General features: G+C 36.0%; 1 protein-coding gene across 1 annotated transcript in view; it reads left to right on the top strand.

Annotated features, from left to right (window-relative positions):
* The window catches only part of GALR1 (galanin receptor 1), a 59,462-nt gene extending 34,679 nt beyond the window's left edge, over positions 1–24,783 (top strand). Inside the window, exons 3-4 of the mRNA XM_053467854.1 lie at positions 15,239–15,304; positions 24,272–24,783. Coding sequence (XP_053323829.1) covers positions 15,239–15,304; positions 24,272–24,589 — 384 coding nt within the window. The 3' untranslated portion in view covers positions 24,590–24,783. The remainder of the gene's footprint in view (positions 1–15,238; positions 15,305–24,271) is intronic.
* Positions 24,784–25,322: the final 539 nt, after the last annotated feature.

Raw genomic sequence — 25,322 nt, 5'->3', positions numbered from 1 at the left:
GAAACAATAATTATACCTAATGTAGTCTTTTTCCATCTAAGTGGTAAAACGCAGCAGGGAAGAGACCTAATCTTAATTCATTGATGCACTTATTATAACATTCGTTTATTATGTTTTATAATGCTAAGACTACTGATGCTATAAAAAGAAAAGCTATAAACAGAATAAAAAACAGAAAAGCTCAGAGGCCAATAAAAATATGTAAACCTTCAACTCTTACTTTGGTACTGGATTCCATGGATTGCTGTGTATCCAAAACACAAAATATATCTTTATATAGTTTTTTTTATAGTTTTATAAAACTAATAGCTAAATTAACTAATTCAAACCTTTGTATGCAGCTGAGTGATATGTAAAAAAAATTTACAGAAAAATATGCCTTAAACATTTATCTTAATGGGATTATGCCTAAAGATAGAGTGGACACACCAGCATCAAATTAAAATTAATTATGTGTGTGTGGGGGTGCTATTTCTATTTTTTTTTAATCCAAAACAGTTATCTGCATATAAGGTATTTATCTGTGTCCTAACTCTGTTATCTTAGCCAAATCTACTAGACAAACACCCTTACTCCTTATCATACTGTGTACTGTAAGCAAAAGGAGCAGACTTCAAAGCACTGCCATTACGAATCAGCTCAGTGTGGTGATATGTGGGAAAGTTGCCCCAAATATCACCTGGCTGCTAACAATATCAGCCTCTCAGTCTACAGATAAATGTCTGCACTGTCCTCCATAGTTCCCTTCTGTGCCTTATCCCAATACCCAGAAGTAAGGATAGTGGTGCTAAGAGGGTAGTTCCGCGTACACAAGCTTTTTCTCTCAAATACTCCCTTGCTCACCCACACATCCTAACACTCAGTCACACACTAACATACTTTTACTTGTAGCCCATCTGCACACTGCAACTGCAGGGTCACATAGCATGCCTTTCATTCTCAAAGCATTGAAACATTTGGAAAGAACTGAGAGGAACAGTAGCGAACCTGCTCCTGCTTATTTTTCAAACTGAAATTGATGAATAGAGATCTTGATGCGTAAGTTTTATCATAACAGAGAATCTACATCTAGGCCAAAGACATTCCTACACTTTTTCAAAATAATATTATGAAATACATTTCTCATACATTTTGGGCTTGGAAGTAAATGTGCATGCATTATATGAACCACTGTCCCCATTCTATTACATTTATTTTAATGCTTCATGATGTCTGTCTAAAAATTCAATTGGCACAAATTAGTAGTGGCAGACATAAACCATATACAGACTGGAACATTTGCACCAGAGACATTTGTTATGTTTGGCACTGGTTTTTCCCTTTCATCGTCACAACAAGAGGCATGATTCTAGTTAGCATATAGTTAGCATATAGTAGCTGTAGCTAAAGTCCAATACAAATCAAGTTTATGCCATTTTTATGGTATGTAATATGTCTAGGTCAAGATAAGATAAATCTGGCTATTTGGTGGGGAAATATGGATTAGGGAAGTCATGAGGGTTACAGTAATGAATACTCCTTTTATTCTAACTGCTGAAATCACAGGATCTTGTGATATTAGTAATCCAATCATAAATAATTTGTGTACTTCACAAGGCCTCATTCTAGTGGGTAAAATAGGATGATTATTATTTATATTATTTTTATGCAAGGTTGAGTGAGCCAGCTGGTTAAACAATAGAAGCCTAACTGGGGATAAGCCCAATACTAGACTTGGTGTGTCAACACTAAGCAGACTTGCCTAGCATGTTAGAACGACCAGGAGTGCAGTGACCTCTGGGCAATTCAACTGTGTGACTAGTATAGAGGGCTGCTGAATGATTTGAGATATCTCACATACTACTTGTATTTTCATGTTCCTATAAGAATTAGTGGAAGCTGATACCCAATTTATAATGGTAATTTGAAAAAGCAACCATGGTCTCCATGTCTTGCCTTAATATTTTTTACATATCCATGATTTGTGTTGATAGCACAAACTATTTGCAGCTTTCATGTACTTTTTTTTTAAAATTCAATTTTATGCCTAGACCACACTAGAACATGTTTAAATGGTTTGCAAAATTATCTGCAACATTTTAAAGATATGATAGAATTACAGTGTTGAAACATTTTAAGTGCAATATTTGTTCATGAGATTATATAGAAAGGTACTATGTGAATGGTTAAGGCACACAAAGTTAAGAGCAGAGATGATGACGCTGCCTAAATTATGCAAAGAGCATCATATAAGCCACATGGTTATCATAGATAAAAGATTTACACAGGGTTCTATTAACCTCAATTATTAAAATTTTGAAATAGCTTTGTCTCATTTTGAATAGTTGTTCTGAAATGCATTTAATTTAGCATACATGTTTTTGTTTCTATTGCTTCTGTGCTGAAACATGAAAATGAATGTATTAGGGAAATTGGTGCTTTTGGAAAGATTTAAACAAATTGTACAAAATAACATATAATTTGTGAAAAGAAAATCCTTTACGCGTTTCTTGTTTTTGAATAGCACATAGAATAATTTCACATAATTTACATTGTATGCAAATTACAGTCTATTCTACAGATGAAATCCAAATGAAATGCTTGGAGCTTAAGACTTCATACATAAGTATATTGAAAATAGCACTTTGTGGTGAAAGTGACAATGAAATGGGATTTGTTTCTAGTATACTTAAAGATATAGATGTTTTTTGGATAGGAGCTGAGGCAAAGTTACTATGCCATCAAAGATGATGGACTATAACCAATTATTTGTCATCATTGATATTGACAAAGACAGATGCATGCACATCATTGAGTAGAATATTAGATAAATATGGTTAGCTTTAATGTATTATAAAGACTAAAATTTAGAAAAATGAAACCCACTAGTGGAACAAACTGTGGAATAGCAAATATTTTCTTTGACCATGCACTTTAGCAAAAAATAATGCTTGGTTTTATGTTGTTTCAGAAAAGCTCTTATATGTATTAACATGGAGGCTGTGATTATAGGCAGTATTGCAATATTTAGGATTACTTTACTTGCTTATAAACCACAATGAATGATTAAGGAAATGCTAAAGTCCTGTTTATCCAATGAAATCCTCCCCTCCATGAATTGTATTTGGTCAGCGTGTCACGATGACCATACGTGATTAGCAATAATAAAAAATGGCATGGTCAATGGATAACTATAAATGCCTACCACATGGTCAATATCAGCTGATTGGTTTAGATAGGTATACTCAGTGAGTCTATAAAAAGGGTAAAATTAGCCAGGGCTAGTGAGACTTCAGTCATGGGTTGATCATGCAACAGGAATGAGACTGTGTGACAAAAATGATCCAAAACTTTTACACATGCCAAGGGCCAAGATGCAGCAAAGTCTCCTAGGGCCAGAAAGTGCATTCCTGGTGATTGTATGTTTGGTAAGGTCACACGTAACTTTTATTTCTAATGTAACTAAAGGTATGTCTTTGTCTGTGTAAACTGTAACTGTAAACTGTTTAGATGTTTAAGTTTACTAGGTTTAAGTATGATACTGTCAGTGTATGTTATTATCCATGTATTCAACCAATACACCTATTAAAATAAATAATCATAATGTTGGCAGGATTAATTTGCCTGCAATAAAAGTAGTTGTTTTTATAATGGTAATAAAAGTGGGTATTCCCATTCAGTGCTTACATTTAGTCCTTCAACTAACCTGGGCAAGGCATAATTTGTTCTTTATTTGCTAATTTCTTATTCTCTATTTACTAAATTCTATTTAGTGCACAGATTATTTTTGAATCTCGTTATTAAAGGCTTACTGTCACATCATCTGAAATTAAACAAGGTTTAGCCCACAGAAGCCCCACTGACAAAAAGGGGTTCTGTCTATATAATAGAAATCAATGACAGTGCTTCATAAGGTGCACACAGAGCTGTCTGTTAGTAATTGCACTATATGGACAAAAGTATTGGGGCATGCCTCTTAGTTATTGAATTCAGATGTTTCAATTAGACCCATTGCCACAGGTGTATAACATCAAGCACCTAATCATGTCCATACCTGGGAACTGTCCAGGTTTGACTCAGAGATTGCTGGGTCTTGACATGCCCCACTCCCCATCAGCGGGAACGCCCCCGACATCAGCGGGAACTCCCTCTGACATCAGGGGGAACTCCCACTGACATCACGCTGACGTCAGTGGGCAGTCCTGGCCGCGTCCCGCAAGGGAAGGCTCTGGGTAGCCGGAGCCCAGAAGTTAACAGGTATGGTCATGTGGTCTGCATTTACAAACATTTGTGAATAAAATGGATCGTTCTGAAGAGCACAGTGAATTCAAGTGTGGTACTGTGATAGGAAGCCACCTGTGCAATGTGTCAGTTTGTGAAATATCATCCCTGCTAGATATTCCACTGTCAATTGTAAGTGTTATTACTGGAAAGTGAACGTGTTTAGAAACAGCAGCACCTCAGCCATGAAGCAGAAGACCACGTTAAGTCCCAGAGTTGGGTCACCGAGTGCTGAGGCACATGGTGCATAAAAGTTGACAAAGCTCTGCTGATTCCATAGCCAAAGAGTTCCAAACTTCCACTGTGCATTAATATCAGCACAAAAACCTACATGGAAGCCTCACATCACCAAGTACAATGCCAAGTGTCGGATCGAGTGGTGTAAAGCACAGCATAATTGGACCCTGGAGCGGTGGAAATGTGTTCTGTGGAGTGACAAATCATGCTTCTGTTTGGCAGTCTGATGGGCGAGTCTGGGTTTGGTGGACACCAGGAGAATGTCACCTGCCTGATTGCATTGTGGCAGCTGGAAAGTTTTCACCAGGAACCATCATTCCAGTCAACATATTTAAATGGACATTAATTTAATACATATTCCTAGAAAGACCCATCTTTTGAAACAAATAAACATGCAACGATTACCGGTATATAATATACTGCCATTAATGGTTCAAGATTAATTATTTGTGTACACATGTAATTGTTTTTTGTTAATAAAGATATTAGAAATATGACTACATTTTTTAATAAAAAAAGTTTTTTAAAAACTATTTTCACCAACCCTGTGTGTACGGCAGGGTGGGGGTTCCCAGAGATGACATGAAGTCCATCTGTGCGTCCACTGAGAACCTATACTGCTATATGGAAGGGATTATCTTTGAGACAATTTACATAGTGTACATTTCTTTGAAGTGTGTAGATCATGCTAAACCCCTCATTTAAAAGGAGTGTTTTGGGCCAAGGAGTGTTGTTTTTTCAACATCTTATTTGGGCCAAGAAAGACAGCTATAGGCTCATTATGTAGCTGAACTAGATGAAGATGGATAAGCAGAGTAAAATGCATGTGTGTTTTTTTAATTGGTAGGACATGTACATTTGGAGATGATTTTGCTAGGGGATTAATCATTCCCTGTTTCCATTATATTTTAGAGTAGGCAAGAGGGCTTGATGTAATTCTTAAACTATTATGTTGATAAATTGTCATTTGGGCTCATCATGACCCTTTGTGAGGTTAACACAATAATGGATTACTATATTATTTAGCAATGTCAACAGAAATTGTATTTTGAATATAAACATTACCTTGAAATTGTCATCAAATACACGTCACTGGCATAATCTGCAAACCCACAATGATTTCCTGATTAAGTCATTAAGGAGTGAATGTACATTATTGTATTTTTGTAGAAAATGAGAAAGAAAATAGTTACCAATGAATCATTCTGAAGGTTCTATAATCTTTTACATAGAAAATGTTTCTGTTATGGACAAGATAATCTCTTCTACATTTAGCATTACAATTATAGAAATACTGTATATATATACATACATACAGTCATGTGAAAAAGAAAGTACATCCTCATTGAATTCTATCAGGATATAATAACAATCCTCTGTGTTTTAGCAGGTCTAAAAAGTAGGTAAATACAACCTCAGATAGACAATAACACATATTACACTGTGTCATGAAAAGTCAAAATATAGAAGAGCTATGTGTGAAAAACTAAGTACACTCTTACTGCTTTTATATGAATTAAGATCCTAGGAATCAGACAGGTCCTGCATATCAACCCTTTAGAGTGCGTGGATGTGGTCACTGAAAGTCACTAGTGGCCACCCTGGCAACCTTTATGCCAGTAAAATAGAATGTTTTTGTAACCCTCACATTCTCATCATTTGGGCCATTTTACCAAATACTGGGCAGTTGATCAAAAGGCTTAACTCAGTTGAGCAGACTCAACTAAGGTGGCACGTCCTTGCATTATAATTATAAAGGACATCACCTCTCCCACACACACACAGTATAGAATAGGATTTTTTTTATATATAAAAATGGGATTGTTCAGAGTATAGACTCTAACACAAACTGTTAAAAATTAAAACTGGAAAGTAGTTAGGGAATAGCAAATAGCATATAATTTGAACTGAATTAAATGGAAAAAAAAATAATACATGGGTGAATTTAACAATAACTGTTATTAGCATAATTATATTCTTGTCAACATCTTAATTACCACAACAGAGCATTGTACTATAGAAAAATTATTCCTACCATAGTTTTAATGTGCTTAATGGGCAATCACTTATATACTGCTGTGGGAAAACATTAAAAAAGAAATAATAGTTTATTTAATTTCTGAATCTGAGGCATTATAACAGGAACTTTTATCTGTACTTACAGCAATGTGTTCCTGCTATTTTCTATAGAACCATTTCAACTGCATAGCTCCATCCCCTTGACCGTGTAACAGCAGTTCTTATATTGCACTCAATATATAGAATGAGACATTGTAATGCTGCCATGGAAAATAGCCAGGAATAGCTAATTGTGATAAGTATGGGGTACATTTTCTGTGGTCCCTTAGCAACAGAAACAAGAAAGCGACAGAAAAACTGCTTAATAGCTGTAAAAAATTACCGTATCTTGTTTGCCCTGGAGATGGGCTTGATGACCCTATGCTTTAAGGAGGGAGTAGAGGCTGGAAGACCTTTCCAAGAACACACTGGTGTGATCAAGAGTCTGAAGGAATATCTCCAGGGTTTGGTGCAGTCTAGATACTTAGATAGGCAGCATACCAGGGCTAAGATACCAAAAAATGTCCTCTTCAGTGAAAATCCAGGATAACCTGATTACTGTAATTATGTTGATATGCTTATAAAATATGATCTTAATAGTAAGAGTCTGTAGCTAACTCCATGAGCTCATACAACCTCAGTAATTGACTTTAGAACAAGAGAAAAGTCCTATGGAAGAATTAGGCATTCTAATGGAGCCTATCTATGACCCGTTAGCTATGTGCTGTAAGTGAACTCACTCTACAATCAGACCCAAATCAAGGCCTTAAAGATATACCAAAGAAAATAGGTGGATATATTATTTATTACATCATTTAAATGTGTTTATTACAGTGGTTCAAACAGGTTATAGACAGGTTATAAATACTGTAAGTGTAGCAGATAGCTTAAGAGTAAAGAGTTGCTTGCATAAACCCAACATGAATCCCAATATTTTCAGTCTTGCATGTATCTTGTTACATTATTTTTCTGAAGTCTACACCTCACCTCTTACATACTCCCATATCCCACATTGGTGCAAGCATTAATAGATACATATTAACTTAACAAGAAAGTAAAAACAGGGACAGAAGGAGATGCAAAGTAATACAAAGAACAAAAGAGATAGAAGAGTGGTAACAGGGGCCACAGGAATTCCAAAGATTTAACCCGTCTCTTACAGGTGCAGCAAAGACAGGACGCTAGAGTGTGTTGTATAGGTGTTTATCCAGGTATCCCAGATAAATTCAAATTTGTATCATCTTGAAGTTTGGCTATATTTTTTCTAATAGCAGGAGGTTCTGGATGCATCAGTCATCTGATGATGGGCCTCCAGCAGGGTCAGATTATCTGTGAGTAGGTTTATATTGGTTTGTGACAGATTCTTCCTATTGGCAGCAATTTTCATAAACAAGCCACATATATAGAATGTGTGGGCTTGCCAAAGCAGGTCTGAGTGTATGTTGAGCTGTCTACTAAATTTAAAAAACCATTTGAAGTCATTACTACCTATACTCTCCCCTTTCAAGTCTGTCAACGGGAATTCTTCATGCCTCCACTGGGATAAATGCTTTCCCTGTGCAGAATTAGACCTATAGTAGCTGGGAGTGCCGTACTGGCCAGAGATTGAGAATAAAAAGCCAGTTCTATAATAGGAGTGTTGTGAGTGTGCAAAGAATGTGTAAGCTAATGTTTTAGGGTTGGAATGCCTCCAGATGTGCTGCTGTCTTGGCAAAGGTCTTTTGAATTTATTGGCAGACAAGCAGAAACAATTGGACTCTTATCAGGTGGTGATTGGAGTCAGATGAGTAAATCAGTGAGGCACATATAGAACTGTTTACACAAGGGAGTATAGATATTCATGATACCTACTGGACGGTTGTCTAGAGAGCCCTTTAACTGCAGGAAACGGCCTTGCTTGCCCATCATTACTGACTGGAATTGGAAATTCAACAAGCCTTTGAGGATGATGCTGACACCCTTCTTTATTCGGCTAGGGTGGGTGGCATGTAGTGAAGCATGAACGTTCCACTTGAAAAGGGAGGAATACCATTAGTTATACCATTAGATGGGTTTATGAGTATATCTCCCCTAAATCTTGCATAGTATCTCAATCGCCTGGAAGTGTTTTTGTGGAATGTTGAAATCTCTAACATTTTGTGATATTATCTTAAAATCTCTGGTCCCTGGTAAAACCAATCATTTTGGTGGAATCCACTTCCAGTGCAGCTTTTACATAACAGAACAACATTAAAAGAGAATTGAAGTTCAGCAAATTAATTAAAACTGTCTATATGGTTTTTTGTTTGTTTTTTTACTTTGTAAGTAAACAAAGTAAAAATAATTAAATATAAAATGTGTATATGCACATCAGTGTATAGAGATTTCTTGAAATGCAGAAATATTAAAAACAGAAGTTCAGTATATTTTAGAACAAGCCCTTTTTGTAACTCTTTATTTCTGTTCCCATATGAATGCCCTGTTTATAGTTACCTCTAAAAGCTGTTTGAGTTGCAGTTGCTAATTCATGTAACAGGGTTCATGTAAAGGTTGAAATATCTTGACATTAAATGTCTTTCTCAAAATAGAAAGAAATTTGTTTTTCAACCAGCATTTCTTTCCTTACTATTTATTCACACTAAAATCACACTTATTCCTTGCTAAGAACTTTGTACACATTGCATATTTCAATAATGCTGGATTCTGTTACCTTAGAAAAAATATCTCTGGTATTCAATATTTGCACTCTGGCTGCAGCCATAGCACCCATTATTCCCTTCTGATTAGTGTTATTAATAGCCAAGTCAAACCACAGGTAAAGTTATTTTGTAATCTGTAAAGAGACAATTTTTTACATTTCAGACACAGAAGGGGGGCTGAACACGGGAGAAGATAAAAGCAAACAACTTAAAGCATCAGCATTGGTTATCTCCTTGCAAGAATGATACTGGAACAATCATAGGCAGTTAACATCATATGTTACGTATAAGACCATCAGAGCATGCATGGAGAAGTTATTTGAGCAGTGGTTTCCTTGCTGGTGAACAAACCTAGCAATGGCTTCTAACAAACCTTCACTTAGTTAAGTAGTCATGAGATTTGTTACCAAGCCAAGGTTTCCTTGTTAATCTGACAATAGTTCCTTTTAGGTGTAGACATAGTCTGTGAGTCAAAGAAAATAGCAGCTTCACCACCATTAGTCAAAGTATGAGTTAATTCAGTTCCAACATCATAAACATCACAGTTAAGGGTTTCTCCTTATATAATGTTCAAGGACACAGTCTGAGGATAACAGTTTATTCAAATTATTAAAAGCTTTACTTTGAATGTCATCTGGCATCCTTATACAGTAGATGATGAAAAGGTTCAGCAATAGTTGCCTTGTCTTTTAGAAAAGAGTGGTAAAAATGGACACATATAATCAAAAACATACTAACACACTTACATCCATTCTAGCATATTTACGTAAAAATGTACACATATAATCAATAACATACTAACATACTTACATCCATTCTAGCATATTTACGTCAACACACACTATCATACTAAAACACAGTAACTTGCACAGACACACACAGGAACAAACTTACTTAAACAAACACACACACATAGCACACACCCAACTTTCTACCTTTCTAATCCACCAGCTAGAAAGAGCTCTTCTTCTCCTCCATGGTCCTCACATGCTGCCTATGTCTGGGTGTCTGTAAACGACAACTTATCCGGGTCCTCAGACTCAGCATGTAGGAACTTATGGAGCACGTCTGTATGGCCGGTTGGTATGCATGGCCCAGGGTGATGAAGGGTTTAGCGGAGCTAAACACCAATTATCACCAGTGGATTGCTGGGTTGATACCATTTTTCTATCCTAATTTTTTTTCTAGAGCTGTTGTAGCCTATAGGAACAATTGATATTCAATTACCATGGTTACATTTATTTCAGGCAAATAAATCTGAAATGTAAGCAGAAATATAATTTTGATATGTCAACAAGAATGAAATCATTGTGGTTTTTTTTATCTTAAAATGCACTCAATGTGATAATTGCTTTACAGTTACTATTTTAAGAGCTATGTGAGGTTGTTAAGTCCAGTCTTTAAAGGTGACCTTTGTTTGTGATGACCTTGAACATATATTTGTGTAAGCCTCAGCCAATGTTTATTTTTGTCATATTAATGAAACCCGTTTCCCTTATTTTAAGAAATAGTGACAACAAATATTATTAATCTTTTTATTGAACTTTCTTAAGCTTACACTTGTCTCCATAATGGTGAGGCTTATTATGTACAGTACATCTATGATCTCCAAAACAACTGCTGTGCTCTATTCTAATGATGTTTATGTTAGTTCTGCTTATCCTCAATTCAGTTCAGCCAGAATTTAGTATACTTAACAGATTATTATCATTAAACATTTGAAGGACAATATTGTCTATGCATGTATAAGCATTGAGAAGCAATCTCAAAACACAAATCCATGAATCCACCTGCAAACTTTGTTGAGGGGCCCTTCGGCTACTGTGATTGCTAGCTGGCAAAAAGGCCGTAAATTATTGCTATATGGCATCCATAGATTTATATGTGTCCCATTTATTTCTTTTGCATCACAATACTTCATGCAACAATTGAACCTGCACTTTATTCAATCATCTTTTTATTCTGTAAAGGCTACGGGGTTCTCCAGTATCATGGCTATTAATTAAAATACCTTGATAAAAGGTAGCAATGGTAATATTACTAATACCAGCAGTACGTAGCTCATCCTACGTGAAGGACCATTGATTTAAATTTTTAGTGTCAAGAACAAAGGAACAATGTTTGTATCTCTTTCTCTTGAACATTGTAGCATGATTATCATTTTGCACAGCATAGAAAACATAGCGACTAGCACATATTTTAAATGATTTTTTTTTAAAAGAACAGCTCCTGTCCCCAAGAAAATAAATGTATAGCCTACTCAGGTATATTTATAGGTTGGTGTGTGCACTTTTGTATTTTAAAGCTATGATAAAGTCTCTGGGCAGATGACTCAGCCACAAAACTAGTTGTTTTCTCAAATTTTCAAGTGTTTGAGAATTCAGTACACAAGTACAAGTGCCTAGAAAAGTAACTGAGCAAGGGGTTTATTTATATTATTGTAGTGGTACAGAGCCTTCTCGATTGCTACTTTAAGTGTTTATGAGTTAGGTACTATGATACACTTGATCAGGCTTCAATTACTGTGGCTTTGGGTCACCAACATATCCATCAAAGTAATAAGAGCTTATGTAGGACATAAGATGATAGCACTAGAATAGGACAACGTTTTAGCAGTGCTTTCCCCAGCATTAAAAAAAAAATTCAATGAAATGTTTAAAAAATTCTGATTGAGGCAAATGTCTCTTATGATATGGCAAATGTTTTTATTTTTGCAAAAAATCCATGGACTTTACTCAAGTAATAATTGCACCAGGTTAATTTAGGTTATTCATAATGGGTCGATGCCACTAAACAGCCACTGACATACTTATAAAGAGCGGACTTGCTTTTGAGCAATGAACAACGAAGAACATAAAGAATTTGTAATCGTTACTCTGTTTTTTGTTGTTTTCTCCCAATGAATAACAAGATGTACAAGCAGATATAAGGTTGCAAAATTGCAGGCAGATTAACAGTATGTTTCACAAAATGTAATGCAAAATCAGGGAATCAATGTCTTGCATCGCCTTAATATATAACTATAATTAGGAAAAATAGTTTTGTTGTATCTAGGTGTCTGGGTAGATATGATTTGTTTTGCATGCATCAATAATGCACACAAATGCGTCTTTGGATTTAATAGCAGTAGGAGGCTTGCTACTGTGATATGGACGGGGGAGGGAGAAGCAGACATGGCTAAACTACACCTGCTTCCAACCTCCGGTATCTAATGGTATCAGCTGGGTCCTGCATTTTGGACAGCACCTACCCCAGTCATGTGACCATACTACAAATGGCATATTTTCGAAACATAGAAAGTAATAGCAGAAAAGAACCATTTGGCCCAAATTGTATATTTTTTTTATCTGTTAACTCATTCTTGATTCAGCATATTTAAGTCTTACCCACATTTGTATACCTTACACAAGTAACTAGTGTGCTAGCAATTACAAAATAACTCCAGTCATAGCTGATTGAACATCAAGTGGACAACAAGGTCTCACAGTTGCCCTACAGTAGTGGATCATAGTCAAATGTCTGTGTTGTTTGCTTAATAAAGTAACCTTGGTACCTAACTGTAAATAATTGGCTGTCCTCAGCATTTTGCCAAAAGCCATTATTAATATTTAAATCGGCATGTTTTTTTGTTTTTTTTTTACTTTGGCATGCTACAGCTTGCTGTGATCCAGCAACACTAGAATATTTATAAGGGTATTGCTGGATGAAAGGAAAAACAAAAAACCCAGACCAAACAAATAAGCATATCATCTATCATTTTCTGATAAGAATGCTGCTCTGTATTATTACTGTCCTGTTGGCAGTATTTGTATTTCCTGAATATCTGTACTGCCAAATATATGATCAATATAATTAAATTATTTACAAGGTTAGCTGTGGTTTTGGGTGTTATTTATTTCTAGTTTTGATTTAAAGAAAAATCTGCATTCCATTTCTGCTTGCCAGGTGCCAAAGACATAGCTTCTTGTCTTTCGCATGATTTTCTTGGATTTACAAGATGTGATACATATTAAGATTGGAATATGGTATGACTTTCATATGCTATAATTTTATGTTGAAGAATATAGACATATGATAGAGGTCACCATCCCTGTTAACCTTTCATTTTTGATCCATTAGCCTATACTTTAATATATTTAGACTAGTGATTGGTCTATTATTAACTCATACTGTACCATCTGCCTCCCATAAATGTCTCTATTATGTTGTGTTAATTTGACATTGACCCTGCTTCTATCCATTTACTCCACAAAAACCACATTTGACTTAGTTGCTTCTTTCCTTATTGCATGTATACATGTAATAATTATTATCATTAAAGTTAATTCACTGTCTAGTATGTTCCAAAAGACTCTCCTTAATAGCAATAAAGCCCTCTGTTTTAACAGATGTCTGTTGTACTGATGAATAACAATAATCTGTGTTAGATTCAAAATAATGTTGCAAATGTATTTCAAATAATAACAAAGTATTCGATTTTTGCACACATATACATAGTTACATAGTGCATAAGGTTGAAAAAAGACCAAGTTCAACCCTTCTACCTAACCTTCCTACTCTTGATCCAAGAAGGCAACCCCCCCCCCAATTAAGCTACTTTGAATTCTGGCATCAGGGAAAAAAATCCTTCTTGACTCCAATCGATTTTCTCCTTGGTCCATGCTTAAATATAGCAGTAGTAGTAGTAGTAGTAGCAGTAGTGTTTATATATATATATATATATATATATATACACACACACACACACACACATCTATTTATATATTTACCTATATATCAAATAAAACTACAATTCACTTTTTTGATTATGGAGCTTATGGAGCTTTTCCAAGTGATACAGACAGAACACTAAATAGACAATAATAAAACTTTGGGAAACACCTTAACCGTGTGTAAGCATGTAATTATTTCATATACATGTTAAATGATGTGGTCCTTGAATATATTCAAAAGAAATTGCTTTAGTTTACAGAATTATATGTGTTCTGCGCAGTATACTTTTAAATGTATCATTTATCACGATTTAAGTGTTGAGAAACCAGAAAGAAGCATTTTCTTCCTGAAATATTCTGGTTTTGGTCAGCTTTGACTGATTTATATTCATGTGGTAAAGCTCTACATAATCCTTCATAACTCAACAGTTCCATTATAGTTTTACTTATTATTGTGATTATTACTATTAGATCTATTTTAAGTGCTTGCCATTCAACTAAGCCTGTATATTCATAGATTTAGTGGTTTATCTGTCTACTGTTCTGGTAATATCAGGCAAATGATATATTGCTAAGTAGATTCATTTATCCAGAGCTGATCATGTATATCTCTTATAAACTTGATTTAGTTCATTTAATGACTATATTTCTCGATATACAGTGTGCATATCTTATTTTTCTGAATAGTTTTGATATGACTCTGCTTCCCGAGAGTACATGCTCTGAATTTATAAAACGTTAAATTCTTTGCTGGGCATTTATGTGGAACTGTGTCTGTACATTTTCTTTTCAGCAGCTAGGTTGCTTTATCTGTACCTTTTGTGCATTATACATAGCTCTTCAGGGGCCACAAACCCTATAGGTTTCCTAGATGATACATAACATGTCATTTTTATATAATCATAATTGTTTGATTACATTTTATATACTATAGATGAATCTCAAAGTATATCAGGATTTAGTCCACATGGACGGAGCTAGAAAGCATTTCACTAGAGTACCTCTGAAGATTGCTAGTCCAAAAACAGAACAAAGATTTCTTGTCACATGATAATGTTATATTGACCCCTACCATTAACATTGTTATGTAGTTTGTAAGAATCCCCAAAACACATTTAGTTGACTAACACAATTCAGCAAATGTTTTAAGATCATTCCGAACTGTGTAAAATATGTCAGCACTCATGCAAGGTCAGGAGTCATTCTAACAAACATTTTTTTATTGATTGTAGTGAATGCTTTTCTTGAACTTTGCTTACAGTTCTAGCATCACAACTGTGCTTTTTCTTTTAGGTTCTTAACCACCTGCATAAAAAGTTAAGGAACATGTCAAAGAAATCAGAAGCTTCAAAGAAAAAGGTAATTCGTGTTATTTTTCTTTTTAAAAGTGAAAATAATGTGCAGATCTCTTTATTTTGAAATCTGGCTGTATATTGTGGCCTAGGCCAAAGGTGGCAGATCTGGGTGCTAAAGCCTAGTGGCCATTCACCCTATTCAGCCTTTGCTAACCTAGTTAATCACACCTTTTAATGGGCCACTTGGTGAGGTCAAAGGTCAAAGGACAGAGGTTGGAACAGACCTTTTTAGCATAGAAGGTCTGTCACTATGACCCTCATAAATATGTCACAGTTGAAATGTTTCATGAAACAACAATAAGCACACATTATTATTATTATTATTATTATTATTATTATTATTATTATTATATTTATATACCACCAACAATTTACATAGAGTTCATTACATATATTTAGGGTATATGACAAGACTAGAATTCATAGACTAAGATATTAGGTAGCGAGGGCCCTACTCGCAAGCTTACAATCTAGACGGAATGAGGTCAAGAGAAACACAAGGTATGGAGAAAGGGGAGAGGTAGTGTGGAGTTGTACTAGTTGCAGATAAATTCTAGCAGCTAAGATGGTGCGGCTTCCCCAGAATTAGGAGATGTGTACCCAGGAGTAATAGAAAGAGTGAATACAAGTGGGTTTCACATTTGAAGGTTTATTGCTGACAGGGGAGCTAGGGAAGATGATGAAATACAGTGTGGATGGACTCAAGTGCAAACAGTTGGTGTCCCCTACAGGATGATGTGTAAATGGATCTGGTAACTGTCACTATACATTAGGATAGCATAGGGGCAGGTGGAAGATGGGCAGGTAGAAGGTGACCAGGGAGGGCGCTGTTGTGGTAAGAAGGAGGGATGTGCTTCAGGCTTCATGAGGGCTGTAAGAGTTTGTTTAATATACTGTTGGAGTGGAGAGAATGCCACATAACCCAGTATGGGCATTGCAGGGCTATCAAGCACATCAGAGCTATCAGAGGGACAGACAGACTGGGGTAATAGATAAACCTGGCACATAAACAGGAAAATAAAAAAAAAATAAAGAAAAACATAAAACATTAATATATGAGTATGGAGATCTCTTGATCCTGTCTATATACTCTGTTGCAGACAATTGCTGGTTTGCTTGGGGTTCAATTGTTGTGCTAAGATAGAGGAATGTGTTGCAGGCTTTATGAGGGCTTGTTGCAAAAGTTTTCTGGGTTTCTTGGGGTCAGTTGTTAAGGTGTCTTTATGTATGTGTCTAGGTATGTTAGCATGTGTGTATGTGTTTTTGGTTATGTTTCCTTATGATTTTGTTTTTATATAGTTTTAAGTTTTTTCTTTGAAAACATGTGTGTGCGTGCTAGTATTTGTGTGTTAGTGTGTGTGTAGGCTAGAGTGAGCATCTAGGTGGGTTAGTGTGTGTTAGTGGGTGTCTGGGTATGTTAGCATGTGTGTTTGGGCACATGTGTGTTAGTGTTAGTGGATATGTTAAGGTGAATGTCTCTGTGTGTGTTAGTGTTTGTGTGTATGGGTAGGTTAGTATGAGCATCTAGGAGGATTAGTGTATATTGCGAGTGTCTGAGTGTGTTAGTGTGTTAGCATGAGTGTATGTTCGTTTGAGTGGCCCACCTGAGATCAGACTCTGGATCTGCCAGTCGTTATCGTGAGTTGTCATCATCATCATTAGCACAGGTTTATATTGTTGTCCTATTCCTTGTAATTTAAGGTTTTTAATAACGCTTCCTTTAAAAGCATTAATACATTTAAACTCTGTAAATCTAATAGAAATGAAAGTGCCATTCACTGATTACTAGTAATAATTATTATTGCTATTATTAACAGTAATAATAATATGCAAAGTTACTGTGAATATGACAAACTGTATAATAGGATACAAAAGTCATTTTATACATTTTCTTTTTTAGTGTATTATGAGTTTATATCTTGGCATTTCCTTGAAAAGCTAATACCTTCATATCTGTTATTATTATCTGCAAATCCACAATAGTGTTTTGGCATTTGTACACATGCATTCCGTACATTATGCTTCAAATTTTATTACCTGTGAGCCATCAGACTAAACTATAGTCATAACAAAGATTTCTATTCCATTCTTTGAGTTTCTTTTGTCCTGTAAAGCACAAACGCAGCAAGCTATGTTTTTATAAAAATCTACAAAGATTCTAGATGTAGATCATTGGATAAGTATGTGTTTAAAAATAATACTGGTCACTGCAAATCATTTATAATTCCATTTAAAAACTGAAAAAAAAGTATTAAAGTGAAAACACTCCAGTCTGCAGTCATTCTTTTGTTATAATTTATGTTTTGCAGAGTATTTTATATACCAACTGCATTATATGCACATGAACCCAAACTTAATTCATAATAAAGGTGATCAATTTCAGAATTTATATATTAAATGCAAGCAAAGATGGCATTTAATTTTTGCTCCATTCTAAACCAGTTGAAGGAGAATGTAACAGACTTTTGGTTTTTCCTGGCAGAAACATAATACATGACTACAGCACACAGTAATAACAGTACGTATGTGTTAAAGAATAAATGCCAAGATAATACCTTGGCTGACTAGACACACCAAGCTCTGTCTATCCTGGCCCGACACCCTCCAAAGCCACCTACAGACCCACACTCAGACTTCACCCTAATGGCTAAGGGGTACCAGTTGGTGGACAGACATGTTGGGACCTTTAACATAATCCACAAATTTAAAGCAACAATTACTGCAATCCACAGAGAAGGCTGTGTAAATCTTTATTATTGCCTGTGATAGACAGAATGCCCTATTAACATGACAGGGGGAGAGGATACTCCTTACCACTCAGATGTGTTTAGCTACATAGGCCTAAGGTAAGCTCCAGTATCTGTCAGACATTTACTGTGTCTGGTTCCTGCTCCCTCAGCTGGTAGCACACACTGGATTCAAACTACTCCACAGCTTACACTGGATCATGGAGCAGGGGTGGGGAAAGCAAAATCGGTTGCTCTGTTCCTGCTTCCCCTGGGCGGTAAAAGAAAAGTTGTTCGCACACAGAGGGAAGCAGCGGCCCCTGTGGAAGTCTGTGAGCAGCACAGAGAGATCTGCAGTTGAGAGGGAAGCATGGCACAGAGAATCTGTTTGAGGCAGGGATGGCACAGTGAGGCTGTTTGAGGCAAATATGTCACAGGGAGGCTGTTTGAGGCAAAGATGCCACAGGGAGGCTGTTTGGGGGCAAAGATGGCAAGTCCTATGCTTCCAGTCTGCTTGCTCGGCAGGTCCTGTGGATGCAATCTGACTGCCAGGGCTGACATAATACTAAAAGGGGGGGCTGGGTGGTGGGATAAATATACACCCCTGTAAGATAAATATATAATGTGGAGCTGGCTGCGTGCAACACACAAGGGTGTGGGGGCAATGGGGCATTAATTCACAAGAGGGGGTGGCTGTAGGCATCACATAAATCAATACTAACGGGAGGGCTGTCTGTGGTATAAATATACAATGTGGAGCTAATTTTTAAATTGATAATCTTGTATGGCCCGTGAATTATGTTATAAAAATGGATTAAAAACAATGCACAATAGACTTTCTGTATTCAGATTCATATGTATTTTAATGAATTTTCGACACATTTTTGTCTGAAAATATGGAGGGATCCCCAACAAAACAACAGAAACCAACCAAACAGAAAGCTACACATTTTCATATGAAATTCTTCTTGTTTTTCTCACTCTCTATTGCTTTGTCATTCCCTCTCATACTCTCACACCCTTCCCCTACCATCTTTGACAACCGCTTTCATTACTCCCCTTCACTAATATTCTTGTTTCCTCTTCAGTTTTTAGAGTGAGGATGGATCAATGGGAAGGTGGGTGGGAATATCTGTGAACCTGACATCTACCCACCCATCATTCCTTTTTATGTCTGTCTCCCATAGGCATTTTAACCCCTGTAAGAAATAATTGTCATGATTTTATTCTGTTCTATACATACACACACATTAGGTCCGAATGTAACTTGAAGCGAAGATAAGGTAGGCTAGATGGGGAAGGGACCAGGGAGATTAGTAGACGAAGACGATCCCGAAGATTCTTCGTGTTGTGTTTTCTTCATCTACGTTTTACCGACGCTATCTTCTCTTCTTCATGTCTTCAGAAGGAACACGAAAATGCACTCTTCGTGTTCGTTTTCATGTTCGCCCAAAGACGAATGCACAAGTCTAGTAATTTGGTCATGATTCTGCATGCAACTACTGAATCACTTCTGTCACTGACAAGGTGTTACTCTTACACCTTAGGTCACTGAATTTTCTCAAATAAATGAATTGGGAATATAAAATCATTTGCTGCATTTCAGAAATGCTGACAATATCATGATGGAAGATGTTATACCCTGTGTCCTTTCAGTGCAGCTAGTCATTTAGGTATTATAAAATATTTTTTTAAAAGGGTAAAGCCCGCATAATAAACAATAAATTCTATCTGCTTTAGATATCCATTTTAAACTCTATAATATGTACATAAGGACTTGCCACAGTGCATCCACAGATTACACCCACAAGATTTGTCCCAGCACCCTTATTGCACCCACAGGATGTGCCCAGAATGCATCCACAGGATTTACCCTACACCCAGATTACACCCTGAGGGGTCCCCACACAAAGTCTCAAGTCCCCTTTTGTTTCTCCCCTTTCTCATCTCTTCCATTTCTCTTTATCTCAGCACTCCCTTTGCTCTTTATCTCTCCTCCTATTTCCCTTTATCTCTCTTCTTTCTCTTTATCTGTCACCCTTCTCATTTTCTTTCCTCATCTTTTTGTTTATCAGTCCTTTCTATCTCTTCCTTTTCTATTTATTTCTTCCCTGTTTATCTATTATTGTTCACTTTGTCTTCTCACCTTTTTCTCTAATCTTCTTTCTTTCTAGACTTTCTCTTTATCTCACTCTTTTCTCCCCTTTGTCTTTGTCGCTCCTTTTCTTTTTGCCATACCTCACACTTTTTTTTCTATTTTTTCCTTTCTGTATATCTCCCCTCCTCTTTCTCCTTACCGCCCCTTCCTGTTTTATCTCTCTTTTCTTTAATTCCTCTTTCTCATATCTCCTCTTTTTATTTATCTCTCTTCCATTTCCCATTATCGACCCTTGAGTTTCACTTTATTTTTCCTTTTTATCCTTATGTTCCCCACTTCTCATTATCTCTCCCCTTCTCAGTATCCCTGAGCCCGCCCTTCTCGTCCATCAGTGACTGACTTCACAAATGCTCTACTGGCACATTTTTCAACAGAAACACTGAAAAATATTGTGGAAAGCCTTCCCAGAAAAGTGGAAGCTGTTATAGCTTCCACTACATATTAATGTATATGTATCTAGAATGCAAAGTCATAAAAGTCCTGGTTGGTGTGTCATGTCAGGTGTCCCAATATGTCCATAGAGTGTATATCTATGGTATTTAAATGTAGATAAGGATATTTTTTAAATATCATAGAATTAGCACATATTCAAAACAAGTCAATGATTAATAATTAAGCAACATACTTTTTCATTGAGGGAAGCACACTGACTGGTTTTAAGTATGCCATGTGCTTTTACGCATAAAATGCATGACATTAGAGAACAGTGTAAGGATCAGAAACAACAGTATCAAACTATAAATCCAATCTAGAATCCCTAGTAGGAAAACCAAATTTCTTCTCTTTGTCCACAGTTCCCATTCATAGATTATATATCTCCTGCTGTACTTCATTGTGTGTATAACTACGCATCTCATACAAACACAATTCAGCAATAAAGAAAGGTAGCAATAATACAAAATGACAAAGCTCCTAAACTTCAAAAGGATACTAGTCTGCTGCTGGGTATGCTCTAACTGGGATCAAACGTGCCAGATGTGTGAAGGTAATATGTAGGTATCTCCCAGTCCCAGGGCTATATCTACCTATTTGCCCTAGAATATCTGACTGAACATTTGGTATCAGTTGGGACATAAACGCCCTGAACTCAGGTACTCCTCCTGTAGAAGTCAGTTAACCTTGTATGCCACCCTTGTGCATTTGGAAGTGTGAGCAATACTTCCATTAACCATATCTGTTTCACTGTCTCCACTGTCTCCGCAATAGTAGGGGGGTGAAGTTTGTCTATGTTGTCTGGGTATGATAGCTTTTGCTGCATTAAACAAATGAATCGTCAAGGACCTTTTATACAACTTCAATGCCATTTGTGTGTGTGATGTAGGAGCACAGAAGCTGGTGATCCTTCAAAGTTCTTTACAGCGTTAATTATTGTATCCCAGGGGGGCTTAATCCTCTGCCATCTGTGTACATAAGACCCTACTGCTCCTAGACATCTCAAGCACCTGCCAGTATGCACATCTCAAGCACCTGACAGTATGCGTGGGGTGTATTCCAGAGGGACTTTATACCATCTGCTTAGGAGTTTGTATGCAGTCTCCCGTGCGGTACCCATATGGAGCATTTCTTCACTAGCACTAATATTTTTTACCCATTCAACCTCTGTAAGGTTAAGCTCCAAATCTCTTTCCCAGATCCTGAGATCTGACACAGAGCTTCTCAAAAGAGGATACCTCTGAGGGGAGAAGCTCATTATTGACCTCACATAATGTGTGAGTTGGAAGTATAGGGGCAAAATATTCCCATTAGTAACAATGTGTCCCAGTTGAGGAAACTTTATGTGGGAATTGTCGCACCAAGGCTCCACGTTGTTGCCTTTGTGGTCAATTTCCAGATCTGGAAGGCTCAAGCCTCCTTTATCCCTGGACCTGGTCAAGTATTGATTTCCAAGTCTGGGCCTTTTATACTTTGAGTTATACCCTGGAAACAATTTCTTAATCACTTTAACGAACTGTTTGGATATAAAAATAGGGAGTACCCTGGGGAGCACATTGATCTTAAAAATCCCCACCCTACCGAACAATAAGACTGCATTTGCAAGGGGAATATCACAAAAATGTATTGGGAAAACACAGCTATTGTATACATTAAAGTGCGTATAGAATGTTTCTTTAAGGTAGGATCATTTGTGACTTTTGCTGAAATAATCCCTTTTAAGACAATAAAACATTGAAAAAAAAAATAGATTGCCTCAAAATAAAATGATTTAATCATTTTAAATAACAAAAATAAAATGATTTATTCATGCTACATTTCTGGTTAACGTATCTTCCATCAACTTTGTTTACTTATATGTTTATGGGCAACCTTTTAAATGAACTCAGTGTTTCCTTGGTTACAAATGAGTCAAGTAATGTTCTAAAAGGTGAGCTTTGGAATTAGACATAGAAATATAATTGAATAAAATAGATTTCATAAAAATGTGCAGACAGTGCAGCAGACTGTTATGTACAAATACTGTTAGGTTCATTACAAGTGTAATAAAACTACCGACATAGGTTAGATACCGTTTCTAAACTAAAAAAAGAAAAACAAAAATGTGTTACTATGTCTTCTTATGGGTGTCTTAAAATGTAACCATATCTATAACATGTGGACAATACTAATCATTTCATATTCGTGGTAGTCTGCGATTCCAAAGGATACAACTGAATTTGTCATCAACAACATAAATTCATCAAATATTTGCATTGCATGGATTTCAGCAATAACTATATGCCCCCTGGGCCATATACAGTATGTTAATGATATATAATATTGGTAAAACCAGCATATCTGAAAATATGTGACATTTACGTGAAAAAAAAACCAGTATTTTTTGTAAAATTGTATTACAATAACAAGTAAAGTTTACTATAACAGGTATAATTTAGACTTATTTGTTAATTAATACTTAGTATTTTATGACTCATGGTTGGCTATTCCATCAGTAGTCACACAGATGAATTGTTATGCATGAATAGTGATTAATTAAATGGTACTTTTTGGCTCAGTGCATCAAGATGTGGCAACTAGCTGATAACACTTGTTAATTTAGCACATTTTTCATCCCAAAGACCTATGTTGCATTGTTGACATACAACTAAATATAAAATCTCAAAACGTCTGATTTAATTCAGCCATGTTAGTTAGATGGCATCATTTTTTATCCTCCATTAATTAAAGTTTTTAGCCCCCTACATTTTTGTTTTTTTGCCATTTTTGCCTTCCTTCTGTTGGTTTAATCAAAATTCTCCTTTTCCATGTTTGATGTATACATCCTTTTGAGACATAGCTAGATCATCTTTTTAGGCATATTATACATATTATATTATATTTTAGACCGAGATAGCCTCAAAAGCTTGCAATCTATAATGCTTCTGTTAGCCAATGGAGGTATCATGTTTACCAGATCCTGATAAAATTCTTATAGGTTTAATGTTGATTCTTACCAGGTTCTATTGTTGTCCTGGGGTTCATTAGTTTTAGATACTAAACATACATGTATTGCAGATATAATTTATCTCTTAAAATAGATAGAATAGGGATCTAGAAAAAACAGGGGAGGCTAAGCCTGCTTCCTAATGCATTGTAAATATCTGAAATGAATGCAATGTTTTGTAATTACTAAATAAGTTTGATTTGATGTCTGCCTAATTGTGGCTAGGTAAAATATCTTACGTAGTGTATTTGGCATGTTATAAAAAGATTTCCGAAAAATACAATTTATGACCTGCATATTATTTTATTATATTTTTCAAATTAGCTATATATTACAGCTTCAAAATATGCTAAGGGTAATAATTAATGTGAGAGAATATACATAACAATGACACAATATAACAATGTGTTTTTGTATAACCTCAATCTTTTTGATTCTCAGCCAGTCTGTAAATAGTTTGAATATAGATCTTTCCAGACTCATTAAGAGACTTTCACTGTATAATTGACAGTGCTACCAGTATTCATTGGTTATTATTAAATGGTTTGTATCAATGGTGGTTAAATATATTATTAAACTCAACTCTAAACTCATACATGTATTTTTAAAGACAAAAGAACATCATATGAAATATTTTCAACATTTGTTTCTTTGCACTTTTATTCATAGACCGCCCAGACTGTTCTGGTAGTTGTGGTGGTGTTTGGAATATCATGGCTTCCACATCATGTGATCAGTCTGTGGGTGGAGTTCGGAATCTTCCCTCTCACGCAAGCTACGTTTGTCTTCAGAATCACCGCACATTGCCTGGCGTACAGCAACTCCTCGGTGAATCCTATCATCTACGCTTTCCTTTCTGAAAACTTTCGAAAGGCGTACAAGCAAGTATTTAAGTGTCAGATTGGCTGTGACTCGATGCAGAGTGGCGTTAAAGAAATTAAGAGTAAAATGGAAACTCCACCGTCTACGAACTGCACTCATGTGTAAACAAGCAAAAATGATCGCTATAACAAGATGGCTTACTTCAGTCGCAAGATTAAAAAAGCACAATGTTACTTGGCTCAAATTGCAGATTTTCTGTCTAGTGTAATTGTAGCTATTGTCTGCTTCAGTTAGCTTTTAACATCTGAGCTGCTGCTACTGTATGCAAGTTTAAAAAAATACAGATTGTAAAAAAATGCAATAGGGATGTGTCTGTTTATTTACAAATGGTTAATGAACATATTTTTTTTTCAATGACAAATCATGCAAAGTACTATGTGTTTGTGTTCTGAATAGCAACAGTTCATTAAGTGGTTTAAATTATGCTAATGTATTGTGATATTTGACACCTGCCGATGTTGTAATGGAAGATTTAAAAAAACTATTCGAGTGAAATGGGGATGGATTTAACTGCTGGATATCAATCTATCAGAAATAATTGAATACAAATACTCCCATACAGTGATGTATTTACCATGGATGCTGCCCTAGGCCTGACCCACAGCAGCATCCCCACCCGCCCCCTCTGTGAGTGCTGTCCTAATGTTGATGTCATATCCTAGTAGTGTATTAAAGCATTGTAATTGCATGGTGGTCCACCAAAAGTACCACAATGCTCCTGGACCCGCTTTTAGGCCAAATTGACCTAGGCCAGAATATGACACCGCTCCCATAGACAATGGAATAAAATAAATAAAAAAGTCATACATTTGATTTCAGTAGAATATCTGGCAATGTG

This window comes from Spea bombifrons, chromosome 5 (assembly GCF_027358695.1).
Source record: "Spea bombifrons isolate aSpeBom1 chromosome 5, aSpeBom1.2.pri, whole genome shotgun sequence".
Taxonomy (NCBI): Eukaryota; Metazoa; Chordata; class Amphibia; order Anura; family Pelobatidae; genus Spea; species Spea bombifrons.
This window is presented reverse-complemented; position numbering and strand designations above follow the sequence as displayed.